We start from the raw sequence: 15973 nt of genomic DNA on the forward strand, positions 1-15973 counted from the left end.
TACTCCCTCCTATCGTGTCTGGGCAGAATTGCAGACACTTTCAAATTCAACCCTAATTCTCGGCTTTTGTTCAACAGTGGCATCAAAGATAGGCATAGGAGATATCCTATGGGATAGGAGATCAAAGATATATATGGCATAGGAGATCAAAGATAGGCATAGGAGATAGGAGATATCAAAGATAGGCATAGGTTTTTTTAATTAGGTATCCAGTTTTATTTCTGACTGCTCACTGCAGGTGTTGGTAGACTCAGTTTTATATACTGGTGTTCCCCAGCTTTCATTTCTTTTTTTCCACTCTTTTCCTCTTGCATATTAATGACCTTCCAGTTTGGGAAACTTTGCTCTGCAAACAGCTTCAACTTAGATTATCCTCTACCAATTTCCTAAATGCTGATGTCTAGATAAATCTGCAGAGAGGCAAAGATAACTTAGTTGATTTCAATCCTGCTAAAACTCAGTCCTGTCTTATATCTCGCAAAAATGTTTCTTCTGCTCCTATGCCTATCTTTGATGCCACTTTGATTTCAAGGAAAGATTATATATCTCTATTGGGATTACTTTGACTTCTGTTCTCCCTTCTATGACTCCTATGCATAAGCACAGATATTGCTTAAACTGCATTCACAAATATTGTTGAACTGCATTCACAAATATTGCTTCCTCTGCATCTAAAAAAACTAAGTATTCTCTTTTGCTCTCGGCATTACTTTTTTCCAAATAGCTGCTCATTCTGTACAAACTGCAAATCTGCCCTACCATGGAATATTGTTTCCACATCTGGGATGGTGCCCCCAAAGCCTCTCTCTCTCAGGCTTCTAGATTCCATTCAAAGGAGGGCAGTTAAATTAATTAATGACCCACCCTCTAACAAAGTCTCTCCATGCTCTGTCTCATAGACATTCTGTTTCTGTTTCATGCTTTTTTTTTTTTACAGATACTTCCATTGGTACTTTTCTTCTTGATTGGCTTCTATAATTTCCACTTTCTCTTCCAAATCAGTCTGAATATATGCCACAACCAGTCAGCATCCTTTTACTGGCCAGTGCTTCAAATTCACTGAATCACCTTTTCTTCCTCATTTATTTTTTCAACTTCCGTTTTCTGGAACAACCTCCCTGGCTCCGGGTGCCAAGCATATTTTGAGGCCAAGCGATATTCTTGTGATTTATAGAGCGCTCTTGTTAAGTGATTGAAGTTATTTCTTTTTAAGTTTCTACATTTCTATCAACAATCTTTCTTTAAAACCAGTTCTATACTTGAAAGCCACAAGTTAGAACACAGAAAAGAAACACACCTTTCTTTTTTCCTATATTTCTAGTTCTACTAATCAACTAACACTTCAACCGCTTGGCCTCCGAGTGGCACTTCTCCTACCTCCCTGTGGCAGGGCCAGTAATCTGGGGGAAAAGTTATCCTCCAGGACTAAAAAGAGTAACCATGGATATAAATGATTATCCACCTCTTGAGTCTTCAAACTCAAGCCAGACAAACCCAGTGATGATGACTTGAACTAACTGAAAAGGCTCAGAAGAGAAGTGCAGTGTAATGAGATGCCAAAGTTTCTGGTGATACTTACTCTCTCTCTCTCTCTCTCTCCAACCAGCCTGTCTTCAAATTATCACATTTCGTTATCCAAAGATATTTGGAATCCATTGCTGAAAACATCAAAAATGGTTAAATGACTGCAACCGGAGATCTCCTTATTGAAACAGCCAACTCCAGACATTCGGTGGGTTGCCAGTATCTATTACTCTACACAGCACTTTATATTCCTCAAAAGGCATCATAATAGAATTGGACGTACTTACAGTATCTGAAGAGGAATTAGTTCAAGAACTGAGTGATCAAAAAGTAATCAGTGCCAAATGCATAATGACTAAAAAAAGATGGAAATCTCATCCCAACTAGATCAATCATTTTAACTTTCAGTACCCCAGATTTGCCATCCTCAGTAAAAGCTGGCTATTTAAACTGCTGAATTTGGCCTTATATCCCTAATCCCATTTGTTGTTTTAAATGACAAAAATATGGACACTTCCAACAAGCATGCAGAGGTAATACCATTTGTCCTATTTTTGGTTGCAAGGAGCATACACAAGCAGACTGTTCAGTCTCAAGTCCCATTTGCCCCAACTGCGAAGAAAGTCATCAGCCTTTTCCAAATCTTGTGAAATGTGGAAAACAGGGAAGAAAATCCAAAAATATAAAATAAGAGCACAAAGTCACATACCATGAGGCACGCAGACAGGTTATGTCGACCATGCCCAGTCGTTCATATGCATCTCAGACTCGAAGCTTTCATTCAACAGCAGCTCAAACAGATGTATTAATACCTCTCAGCACATCTCTAGCTAACTGGGTAAAAAATACATTATCAAACTCTGGAAAAGACACACACATCAAACTAAAATCAGTGAATCCACCAACACTCCAATCAGTATCCCAACTGATACTTGGACAGTCCCACATGAGAAAGAAAAATTAAAAACTACTAAAGACAACAAGAAACCTGAATGCGTGTATGTAGATGTATAGCCCAGATCATGAGGAACCCATACTAGAACTTCACGCAAACGACACTATGGATACTAGACGACTCACCTTCCCAAAAAAAGACCAGAAAAAAAATATAAATAATAAAAAAAAAATGCTCCTCAAACAAAAAACAGTCAGATGAATCATCCTCAACTAAATCTAAATGAACCACAGCATCTTACAGTGGAATTGCAGAGGTTTTCATTGCAACACTGACGATATTCAATACCTAATTAACCGATATTCTCCAATTGCCCTTTGTTTATGGGAAACTTGCTTAACCTCACAAATTTCTCCTTCGATAAAGAACTATTGCCTTTATTGAAGAGATCGAAATACAGCTAATGCTGCCTATGGTGGTGTAGCAATTGTAGTAAACTCAAAGATCCCAATTAAACGTATCCCACTTCAAACTGAAATAGAAGCTGTTGCTGTTCGTATAACTCTTCATAGTGCAATAACACTTGTCTCAATATACCTACTGCCAAACCGTACTTACTTGTTAAAATCTTGAAGACCACTTTATACAGATACCTCCACCTCTCTGTATATTAGGGGACTTTAATGGGCACCACTCCTCATGCGGCTCTCCTAAATTAAATAGATGGGGTAGCCTAATTGAAAGCTTTTTAGAGGCACTAAATCTTACTGGTGCACAGACACATGTACAGCTCCCAACACGACACACCTCAGCAATAGATCTCTCAATTTGTTCACAAGTACTGGTCCCGACCATAGAGTGGTATGTAATAAATGATTCCATGGGCAGTGACCACTTCTCAATAGTATGCAACTTTTTGATAGCACAGACTCCTTCAACTCAACCCTGCAGAAAATGGAAATTTGTCCGAGCAGACTGGGTAAAATTTCAGCCATCAATCGCCCTTGATGAGGAAAAAATCTGCCTCCAGCATATTGATAATGTGAGAGATTATATCATGTTGCATCTTCTAAATGTGGCTAAAGCACAATACCACTATAAAATCTGCCGGGCCGAAAGCATTATAATTACTGATGAAATGAGAAATGCACCAAAACAAAGAGAGCAAAAAATAAAGCCTGGAATTTGTTTCGGCAATGTCCAAGCACAATCAATCTCCTTAATTATAAGAAATTAAGGGCAAAAGCATGCTTCATACAAAAGCAAGCCAAAAAAGAATCCTGGACCCATTTTGCATCCAGTTTTCACAGAAACACTGATCCCAAAATAATATGGAAAAAAATTAGACAGCTGTCTGGTAAGTTTCCTACTATACCTTCTCCAATGTGAAAGATCTGTCTAATCCCATAGATATAGCTAATGCTTTGGGCAATACTTTTGCAGAAATCTCAGCAACATCAGCCTATACTACTTCATTCCAACGAATTAAAAACACTAAAGAAAAGCATTCTATTAATGTTCAAACTGCCTGCCTTCTCCCATATAACAAACCTCTGCAATATTCTGAACTGTTACATGTCATTAGAACAGCCCGCAATGGTGCTGCCGGCCTAGATGGGATTTATTATGATGCTATAACATCTTGATGACAAAGCTTTGTGCCTCCTCCTGGTCTTTTACGGTCATATATTGGCAAACCCAGGGTCCTGACTGGATATCATCATTCTTCTCTTTCTTGGTGATCTCTCTCTCTCTCTCAGGGTAACTCAGGAATTTTTTTTTAGCTGGTGCAGCATAAGCCTCAGGCTTCCTTGCACCATATGGCTGGCTAATAATAATAATATTTTTAGAAAATGTTTTTCCGGCTTCTTGGCATCACTCTACAGTTTTGGCATTCCTGAAGCCTGTCCAACCCCTATCTCTCTCAAGCTGCCTCAGCAAAATTCTTCAGAAAATTATCCACAGAAGACTTGTCTGGATCATTGAGTCGGAACAGCTAATGAGCTATAGTCACTATGGCTTTCGTCAAAATAGGTCATGCTTTGGATCTTATGGTCAAGGCTGAATTTGCCATTCGTAATGCTTTTTTTAAACATGAACATCTAGTAATGGCTTCAATAGACATAGAGAACGTTTTTGATACCACCTGGCAGCATGGTATATTTAGTGATCTTTACTTTCTCGGACTACGAGGCAGCCTTCCTATATTTTTTCAGAACTTTCTACATACTGGATCATTTCAAGTTCGATACCAACATGCCCTTTCCGCAACTTTCATCCAAGAAGGTGTTCCACAGGGATCAGTACTGAATGCCACTCTTTTTGCTCTTAGAATAGATTCTGTCAATAAGCAGCTTCCAAATACAGTTGAGACTTACCTTTATGCTGATGACCTTTCCATCTCCTGTCATTCTTAAAACATGAGATCTATTGAAAGACAGCTTCAGATATCACTTAATAAAATGCAACAATGGGCAAGACTCAACGGCTATTGACTCTCACAGCAGAAAACAGTTGCTATCCATTTTTGTAGACAACGCAAACTCCATCCAGATCCTGAACTTCAAATTTCTAACATCTCCATCCCGGTCACCAGTAACGTTCGATTTCTAGGATTAACCCTTGACAATAAGTTCAATTTCCTAGATCATATTAAAAATGTACGGACTTCTTGTATAAAAAAGTTAAACATACTCAGCTTTATCTGCTCAAATGTGGGGTGCAGATCGTACCCCCTGCTTCTGTTATACCGGGCATTAATCAGATCCTGTCTCGATTATGGTGCTCCCATCTATGATTTTGCCAGAAAGAGTGCATTATGCTGGTTTGATCCCATTCAATACAATGCTTTGAGAATTGCAATTGGTGCATTCAAGAACGTCACCAGCACAGTCTCTACATTGATGCTCACGAGCCCCCACTAACTTTACGCAGGAAAACACTGTTACTGAAATATGCTGTCAAGATACAAAGTTGTGCCTCTCATCCCATTCAGTTATACCTTTTCAACCCACCATTAGAAAACTTATACAGAAACAAACCTAGCATAGTAAAACCAGCTGGTCTTTGCCTTCTTGAACTGGTGCAGGTTTGGAATATTTCCATCCATTCTGTACAACATGTAGCTACTTATACTCAACCATCATGGGCTCCTCCTCGTCCAACCTGTGACACTCACCTCTGTCAATGGAGAAAGGGTATTTTGCAAGCATCAAATGTCAAACAACTTCATGCAGTTCACACTCAAAGATATATTGATTTCTCCCAAATTTATACAGATGGCTCTAAATCTAATTCAAATGTTGGAGCAGCTGCAGTGTTTCCGAATACAATTGCATCAGTATCCCTTCCATCAGAATTTAGTATATTTTCTGCTGAATTATAAACAATCAAACTAGCTTTAGAAAATCTCTGTCCTTAAAATCTGTTATTTACACTGATTCCCTCAGCTCAATCATGTCATTATGTAATTCCTCAGATAAAGTTCAACCTGTTCTAGATGAAATCAGAAGCTTATTACTGCAAATTAAAGAACGCAACGAACTGGTCACTTTTTGTTGGATTCCAGCACATTCCGGTATTTTAGGCAATGAACTGGCCGATAAAGCTGCAAAAAAATTGCTACTACCTTAGATTTAACCAACCAGCATCAGATTATACACTAACCGTAAATGCTGCCTGCCTATCACAATGGACAGCACTCTGGCACTCTCAGACTAATAATAAACTCTTTCAGTTTAAACATGATTCGATAATTTGACGCTCCAGTGTCCGTACATCGAGATGAGAAGTAGTAGTACTTTCAAGGACTACAATAGGTCATACCCATCTGACCAACCCTCATTTACTCACAGGAGATGATCCATCACAGTGTACACATTGTTCTAACAATTTGACTGTTAAACTTGCTGCCTCTACTATAAACAAGACAGAACTTCATCCTTGACCTCACTGGTTCATCTTGGCTGCCTCTACTATAAACAAGACAGAACTTCATCCTTGACCTCACTGGTTCATCTTGGCTGCCTCTACTATAAACAAGACAGAACTTCATCCTTGACCTCACTGGTTCATCTTCGTAAACCAATAACTCTTGAAAATCTCATTGGTGATAAGGCAAATATTTCTGAATTTTTTTTTGACTTCCTCAGGCAAACTGGGTTTTTTAATAATTTCTGATTTCAGATTTTCTTCTTTTAATTTTTTGGATATCTCTCAACTCTTAATATAATAAGTGAATAGGCACATTATAGCCTTAGCAGCTTATGTACCATTAAGCCTCCATAACAACAACAACCTCCTTTCATACATATTTCCTGAGCAATATGGCCTTAGTTGCTAAAAACTAGGAAATATGTTATATGGACTAAAAACCAAATAACATATTTCCTGAAAATCGTAATCTACAGAAATTCAAGTCTAATTCAACCAGTATCTTCTTTCATCATCTCAACCTTCAACCCATGCATGGTTCTAATACCTCTGGTGCTTGGGGTTGTCATAAAAAAATAAATAAATAAAATGGATTTTCATGTGTAGGCTGACCAATCTTTGAGAGAGGGGGGGAAATAATGCCAAAAGGTTCAACATAAAGATTAAAAAAAGAACAGAAGCGTTTTTGAAAAAATTTTATATGCAAGTAAATTCATAAGAGTTCATTAATTTTGTCTAAACTTGATTAGTCATTTTTCCCTCTAACACTGCAAATTGTGAAATACAAGAGGCTTAGACACAGAACAAAAGTTCAAGCAACAATTCCCCCCATATCTATTAAAACAGTTGTTTCTTTTACCACTGCTTAGAAGCGGTGCGGGAGAATGAAATTAAACTTCCTCCAAAGAGAATGGGGAATGAGCAAAAGGTGCTGGGTACCAAGGGAAATAGCTACACAGGTTAGAAAATTCAACTATTCCAGCTCACTTGTAAATGCAGAGAAATACAACATAGTGCCCATCAGTGATAGGTAATTTCCTGAAAATACTGTAGACCTATCATTATAATTACGATTGGAGAGGAATTTGAGATGATGGAATCTTAAATCAGCATTATATTGTATTTCTCAGGGTTTCAGGCCAACCTGGAAAATTTGGGAATTTCAACCAGTCATTCATTTCCCTTTGTATTTGGCACTTTTTTCTCATTTGCTGTTTACTCATTTCCTTGAGCTTCCCTAAAGCACTGGTAGAAGAAGCAAAATCGTTTTAAGAGGTGTGTGTGTGGTGGTGGGGATTGGTATACTTAGTGCACGTTGCAGTTATGCCATTGTAGGGGCGAAATTGACTCTAGCATTAGTAGAGGCATATGATGCAAGAAAGCAAGCTTATGCAGATTCAGCCAAAAAAAAACCAAGAAAAAAAAAAACCACTCCCATTTCACCCCTCCGTTTGTTCGAAATACCTGTCCAGCTGAGCCTTAAATTTATTTAGGCTATCAGTTTCCACAACAAAGGATGGAAGTCTGTTCCATCAACCAACTACCCGCTGGCTAAAGGCAAATTTCCGCACATTTATCCTACATCTGTCTTTCCTCAATTTGAATTTATGTCCTCTCAGGTGATTATTCTGAGTGAGAGGAAGAATCCCATCGGCATTGAGCATGCTCAAACCATTCAAGGCTTTATACACCTCTATCAGATCGCCTCACAAGTGCCTAGACTCCAGACACTGTAATTTGCAAAACTTTTGTAACCACATCATAATATCCTATCAAATTTGTCAGGCAAAACTTTCCCTTAACAAAAACCATGCTGTGTCCGAGCTATAACTGAAGTCTTGTCTAGATGATCCTGCAGTGCTTCTTTAATCAGTGCCTCCATTAATTTTCCTGGAACAGAAGTTAAACTCACAGGTCTATAATTACTTGTGTTAGCCTTTGATCCTCCTTTGTGAATTGGGGTCACATTTGCACATCTACAGTCTATGGGTACCTCCCCTGAGTCCAAAGAAGCTCTCATAATTATGGCTATGGGTTTGCTTACTTCCTTTGCTGCCTCCTTTAATATAACTGGATAGATCCCATCCACCTCGGGTGCCTTTTTTATGTTTATCCTCAACTATTTCTCCTCCACTTTCCCCTCAGTTATTACAAAATCATCTAGCTCACTGCTAGAGTTTACTTCACCTCTGGCATTCCCCTTCCTGAATAACTCCTCATATGTGAATGTAGATGCAAAATACTCATTTAGTTTGTTAGCCACCTAAGCAGAATCCTCAATTGTTGAACCATCAATATCCAGTGGACCAATCTGATTCATCCCTTTCCTTCTAGAGTTTACATAAGTAAAGAACTCTTTTCTGTTTTTCTTTGCATCCTTTGTCAAGGATTTCTCATCTGCCTTTGCCTGCCTAATCTCCTTTGTGACTTGGTTACAGGCCAGCTTATATCTGTCATAGGCTTCCATGTCACCCATTAATTTATATGTATCCCATGCATTTTTCTTCTCTGCCATATGTCTCATTAGTTCATCTGACATTCATTTAGGCCTAAACCTTGAACAGTATTTCTTAGTTGGTATGTAAAGTCTAGTAGCTTCCAAGATAAGTTCTTTGAATGCTTCCCATTTTGAATTTGCTGTTGGTAATATCATCAGTTGGTCCCACTGTATAGAATTTAAATACTGTCTCAGACCATTGTAGTCGCCTTTATGAAAGCAAAAACCCTTCCCTTCACCCCTGATGGTAGTTACTTCTTTGAGTAAATCCCACTTCAGCACACTGTGATCACTGCCACCTAGTGGTTCATTTATCTGCAGATTCTTAATGCATGAAGAATCACTACTGATAATCAGATCAAGAATATTACTCCCTCTAGTTGCCTCCCGAACATGCTGATGTAGAAAACAATCATCCAATAAATGCACAAAAGCCTTGCTAGTGTGTGAGTGACCAACCCACAAATTCCAGTCAATATCTGGGAACTTAAAATCCCCCATTATAAGACACTTTGATTTACTGGCCCACTCTATTTCCCTGTACAGTTTCTTATTATACTCATCAGAATCATTAGGCCTATAGCACACTCCTACTCAATTTTTATCTCCCAATGCTTATGTCACACCAAACTGACTCGACACTGTACTGTCCAGCAATGTTGACTGGCTTCACTTCCTTGGATTTTATGTTTCTTAACTAATAGCATAACCCTTTCTATCCTGTCTGTCCTTTCTGTACACATTGTACTCCCCAAACTTCTGCATTCCTTATATCTGAGTGACACCAAGTCTCTGATATCCCAACAATATCTGCCTGTGATGTTTTGAGCAATACCTCAAATTTATCAAATTTATTTACCAAACTCGTAGCATTGGTGTACACGCAAGTATACATGCACCTGTTCTTATTCTTAGCTACCCTAACACAACCCATGTGTTTACTTGTACTGCAATGACTCCCAGCACCCTCTGAAGTACTCTGCATCTTGTTTTCCAGGCTACTGCTCATTCCAGTAGAAGCAGTGCAAGAATCCCTTTCACCTCTGCCAGTGGTTACTGTTAATCTATTAGTCCTTGTATCTCCCAAGCTAGCAGTTTTCTGACCCACCTAACACTGCCTCTATAGCATCAGCAAATATTCATGCACCCTTTCTATTTAAGTGTATCCCATCCCTGTAGAAGCACTCTCTCCTGTTAAGTACAGGACTACTCACCAGTTTAGCGATCACCTTAGATGTGTTTATTACTTCACAGTTTCATCACACTGAAGAAGTGGATAGGAAGTGTGCACTGACAGTTCCCCAGAATATTAAATGGCCTGTGCACTATGCTCTTCAAAGATATGATCAAATACAAATATCCTAAATTTTCTTTTGTTGGCATAGATATGGTATTTTATGAGAGAGTTTATAAAATCAGGAATAAGTAGGGATTTGTTTTATGTTAGTTTATAATACATATTGAAAATGTTTTGTTATCATGCTGATAACATATCTTTGGGTTATAAAACATGTGCCATCCCCCCAATCCCTGAACCTTGACCATAAATTTAGGATTCAAATCTCCATTAATTCTTGTCTTTACACATGTTTATTGAAGCATATTGCAGGAAATTTTCATGTTATAGATTAAATTTTATAACTGTCTGCTTAGATTTCCAGTTGTTAACTTATTATATAAATGGTGTAATAAAGCAAAAAGAATACTTTGCTTTATGTGATTAACATTCTGATATTTAGAACCTGTTGGATAGTCGGGCTCCTGGTTTACCTCTAGAATATGAACACTGTAGACAGAAACTGGAAGAAGTAAGAGTTGTGAGTATATTTACCTTTTTATGCTACAAAAATGTATTTTGGATTGTGTAATATGATATGACAAAATGCAAATTCATAAAGTACTGATTTCTATATATATATATATATATATATATATATATATATATATATATATATAGAAAATTATTTTTAATGTTATGTGTAAATCTTTAATTTAACTTATGCTAATAATGAAAATACCGTGTACCCTGGGAGCGATGTATGTTGAATAAAGGGGGAAGAACGGAAAAGAAAAGTGTAACGTTATAAACAAAATGCAAAATTTGAAAAGAACGACCAAGGTAGAAATAGCAGATTTTTGATAAGAACGACCAAAGTAGAAATAGCATTGCAGTATCTTTCATAATTTCTGTGTCTTCTTCAGAGGTCATCCACCTAAATTATGAAAAAGAACAGCAATACTCTTACTAAGTAAGAGTATTGCTTACTTAGTAAGAGTATTTTGCATTTTTTCAAAATTCGCACTTTGTTTATAACGTTACACTTTTCTTTTCCGTTCTTCCCCCTTTATTCAACATACATTGCTCCCAGGGTACACGGTATTTTCATTATTAGCATAAGTTAAATTAAAGATTTACACATAACATTAAAAATAATTTTCTATATACATTATGGTTGTAGGGTACCTTTGCTCTTGCAGTGTCCCTGATCCATAATTCATATTATCGATATTTCATTTTATCTCTATTCAAATTCAAATCCATTTTCTTTCTTTACTTAATTTTAATTTTTTATTCATAATTATATATATATATATATATATATATATATATATATATATATATAAGAGTGGTTTAAATATTTCACAGAATGACTGAAAATTTTTTATTTTAGTCACATTTTGTGCTGTTGCAATGATGTGATAAAAAAAAGATGTCACAAAACAGCATCCTTTACTGCTTCCCTCTATCAATGGTGCATAATACTGGCTTGTAATTGTGGCTGCATGTTTGAAATAATTAATAAGTTCCATTTCCTAAGGATCCCAAAAATGAAGACAAGCCCTTACCTGTTGTGGGTAGTATGAAATTTCTTGTATGGCAGAGACTGTGTGTTTTCAGATTGTGCTTTGACTAGAGATAAAGTGGTGTACTCTTCATCTATATTCATGAACCAGAAAATGTTCTCGAGATTCCACCTAAATCTATCCAAAAAGTGTTGTTGTTTTGTAAAAGCATAACATAATTAGACATGTCTCACCCTTACCTTCACTCAGTAAGTTTTTAACTCTCTTAAGGCATTTTGTTATTGTCAGCCAATAACAAGACATTTTCACATCTTGTCATATTTAAAAATGTCAGCATGCAGTGAGCAGCACTCTGACATTATTTGTGTGTTTATATTTTGCTTTAAAATCAGAAAAACTGCAATTGGAACATTTGATCTTAAAATTGCACACTGGTCTCTGCAATGGGCCATACACAAGCTTTTGATTGGTGCCATTGTTTTAAAGAGGGTTGGGAGTCTGTCAAAAGTGATTCATGAACTGGATTGTTTCCATCTTCAACAAATGATGAAATCATGTCTCAAATATGAACTTTGCTAGGAACTGACTGAAGATTAACTGTTTGTGAAGTCTCTGAAGAAACTTGTATCTCTGTCAGATCATTTCTTTCCATTTTAACAAAAACTTAAGGCAAAATCTGATTTATTTTTCACATACGCTCTGGAATTGAAGGATATGATGTGAAGGAGTTCAAAAATTGTTTTATTTTTATTTAAAGTAATCACTACCTGATTGAATACATTTATTATAACATTCTAAAAGTTTCTGAAAAGAGTCAGCAAAAGAATCCAATGAAATGATGTTCAGTTCTGCAATTATGTATTTTTTTTTATGTCCTAAACATCTTGAATTTGAAGGCAATTCATAATTTGTCAAAAATGTCTTTACAGAAAGGTCAGGGGCATCTTCAGGCAACAAGAACCAGCTGCCTTTCTCTTTAAATTGCTATATGAGTGTGCTATAGGCCTAATGACTCTGAGTATAATAAGAAACTGTACAGTGAAATAGAGTGGGCCAGTAAATCAGAGAGTCTTATAATGGGAGATTTTAATTTCCCAGATATTGACTGGAATTTGGGGGCTGGTCACTCACACACTAGCAGGGCTTTTGTGGATTTATTGGATGATTGTTTTCTACATCAGCATGTTCGGGAGGCAACTAGAGGGAGTAATACTCTTGATTTGATTATCAGCAGTGATTCTTCATGCATTAAGAATCTGCAGATAAATGAACCACTAGGTGGCAGTGATCACAGTGTGCTGAAGTGGGATTTACTCAAAGAGGTAACTACCATTAGGGGTAAAGGGAAGGGTTATTGCTTCTGTAAAGGCGACTACGATGGACTGAGACAGTATTTAAATTCTATACAGTGGGACCAACTGATGATGTTACCAACAGCAAATTCAAAGTGGAAAGCATTCAAAGAACTTCTCTTGGAAGCTACTAGGCTTTACATACCAACTAAGAAATATTGTTCAAGGTTTAGGCCAAAATGGATGTCAGATGAACTAATGAGGCATATGGCAGAGAAGAAAAATGCATGGGATACTTACAAATTAACACATGACACAGAAGCCTATGATAGATACAAGTTGATATGCAACCAAGTTACAAAGGAGGTTAGGCAGGCGAAGGCAGATTACGAGAAATCCTTGGCAAAGGATGCAAAGAAAAACAGCAAAGAGTTCTTTACTTATGTAAACTCTAGAAGGAAGGGGATGAATCAGATTGGTCCACTTGATATTGATGGGTCAACTGTTGATGATCCTGCTCAGGTAGCTAACAAACTAAATGAATATTTTGCATCGACATTCACACATGAGGAGTTATTCAGCAAGGGGGAATGCCAGAGGTGTATTCAACTCTAGCAGTAAGCTACAGAATCTTGAAATAACTGGGAGTAAAGTGGAGGAGAAACTGTTGAAGATAAACACAAGAAAGGCACCCGGGGTGGATGGGATCTATCCAGTTATATTAAAGGAGGCAGCAAAGGAAGTAAGCAAACCCTTAGCCATAATTATGAGAGCTTCCTTGGACTCAGGGGAGGTACCCATAGACTGTAGATGTGCAAATGTGACCCCAATTCACAAAGGAGGATCAAAGGCTGACACAAGTAATTATAGACCTGTGAGCTTAACTTCTGTTCCAGGAAAATTAATGGAGGCACTGGTTAAAGAAGCACTGCAGGATCATTTAGACAAGACTTCAGTTATACCTCGGACACAGCATGGTTTTGTTAAGGGGAAGTCTTGCCTGACCAATTTGATTGGATACTATGATGCAGTCACAAAAGAACTGGATGCAGGGAATAGCTTTGATATTATATACTTGGATCTTAGAAAGGCTTTTGATACTGTTGCACATGGAAGACTGCTACACAAATTGGAGCAGTGTGACATTGGAGGCAAATTGCTGCTATGGATAAAGGGGTGGTTGAGGGGGAGAAGACAGAGACTGGTAATCAATGGACACTGCTCATCGTGGACTAATGTTATTAGTGGAGTCCCTCAGGGCTCAGTGTTGGGTCCATTATTGTTTTCTGTATTTATAAATGATATTGATGATGGTATATCAAGCTTAATGTCCAAGTTTGCAGACGATACAAAGGTTGGCAGGGTTGTCAAGGACACTACTGACACTATGCTGCTGCAACAGGATCTGGGAAGGTTGAGCAGATGGGCTGAAAGGTGGCAAATGAAGTTTAACATTGACAAATGTAAAGTACTACACATGGGAAACAGCAACCCCAGAGCAACGTATCAACTCTGTGGTACTACACTGACAGTGGTAGAAAATGAAAGGGACTTGGGTGTAGTTGTGCAGGCAGATATGAAGTTCTCTGAGTAGTGCAGACGGGCTGCAAGAGTAGCTCATGGAGTATTGTCAATGATATACAGGAATTTTTCCAGCAGGGATAAGGAGGTGATTATTCCCTTGTATAAGGCAATGGTCAGGCCACACCTAGAGTACTGTATACAGGTCTGGAGGCCTCATTTCAAGAAGGATGTAGAGCTGCTGGAACGAGTACAGAGAAGGGCAACAAGATTAGTGAAGGGAACAAAGGGGTTCTCTTACGAAGAAAGGCTTAAGTTTTGCAAATTACAGTGTCTGGAGACTAGGCACCAGCGAGGTGATCTGATAGAGGTGTATAAAGCCTTGAATGGTTTGAACATGCTCAATGCTGATGGGATTCTTCCTCTAGCTCAGAATAATCACCTGAGAGGGCATAAATTCAAATTGAGGAAAGACAGATGTAGGAAAGACATGCGGAAATTTGCCTTTAGCCAGCAGGTGGTTGGTTGGTGGAACAGACTTCCATCCCTTGTAGTGGAGGTTGATAGCCTAAATAAGTTTAAGGCTCAGCTGGACAGGTATTTTGAACGAACAGAGGGGTGAAGTGGAAGTGGTTTTTTTTTTTTTTTTTGGCTGATGCTGCATAAGCTTGTTTTCTTGCATCAAATGCCTCTACTAAAGCTAATGCTAACCTTATCCAGGAAATGTTTCAATCATCTTTGAAGCACCTGTACATTGAATGCAGCCAAAAATGTGGCTCCTTGTGAACCAAAAAAGCACAGAAAGAGTGCAGCAAAACAATGGCCACATTGCTAGTATCTTTCACCCTAAGGGTGATATATTCCATTAATATGCTCCGGGGGGGACAAACAATAAAGAGTTCTGTGTTGAAGTTCTGAGATGCTTTGTTGATGCAGTTTGGGGGAGGGGAAAAAATCAGAATAGTGGACTTTAAAGACTGATTGCTTTGCCATGATTATGTTCCACATTTGTTGCTACTTGTAGTGAGTTTTTTGGCCAAACATGGAATCGCCCAAAGTCTAGTAACCTCTGTATTTACCAGATAATTACTGTGTTACTCTTTTGAATCTTTAGACTGAAAAAAATGCCTGAAAGGATTCAATTGATATACAAACAAAGAGTAATACAATAGTTCAACTTTTGGGGATTTTTTTGGGGATGTAAACATGCAAAACCCCCTTGACCATGTAAATTGTTGTGCTTGCCTTTCTTTTTGTAGTACCAGACGTATTATTTAATAGAACATAACTAGTGTGTTGTTATGGTAAACTATATTTTGTTACTTGTATTTCTACATGCAAATAGGGGTGTTGCATACATAAACTCCATCAGTTAAGAATATCAGTACAGTTCCTGAAGCAGTGTTAAGAGGTGCCTGTTTAGGTTGCATTTGAACTTAATATGTAGTGTGTGTTCTGAACACTGTGAAATGAATTGCTTGTTATCAATATAATAAATAGTCAATG

At 37.7% G+C, this 15973-nt stretch overlaps 1 protein-coding gene across 4 annotated transcripts in view; it reads left to right on the forward strand.

Moving 5' to 3' along the window:
* LOC150078211 (uncharacterized) overlaps nt 1-15973 on the forward strand; it is a 446657-nt gene that overhangs the window by 269901 nt on the left and 160783 nt on the right. For all 4 annotated transcript variants that reach the window (XM_090385062.1, XM_090385063.1, XM_090385064.1 and 1 more), the window contains one exon: nt 10589-10666. In XM_090385062.1, coding sequence (XP_090241188.1) covers nt 10589-10666 — 78 coding nt within the window. The remainder of the gene's footprint in view (nt 1-10588; nt 10667-15973) is intronic.

The sequence above is a fragment of the Mastigoproctus giganteus genome, chromosome 11 (assembly GCF_048544385.1).
Source record: "Mastigoproctus giganteus isolate SK-2022 chromosome 11, ASM4854438v1, whole genome shotgun sequence".
NCBI classification, from domain to species: Eukaryota; Metazoa; Arthropoda; class Arachnida; order Uropygi; family Thelyphonidae; genus Mastigoproctus; species Mastigoproctus giganteus.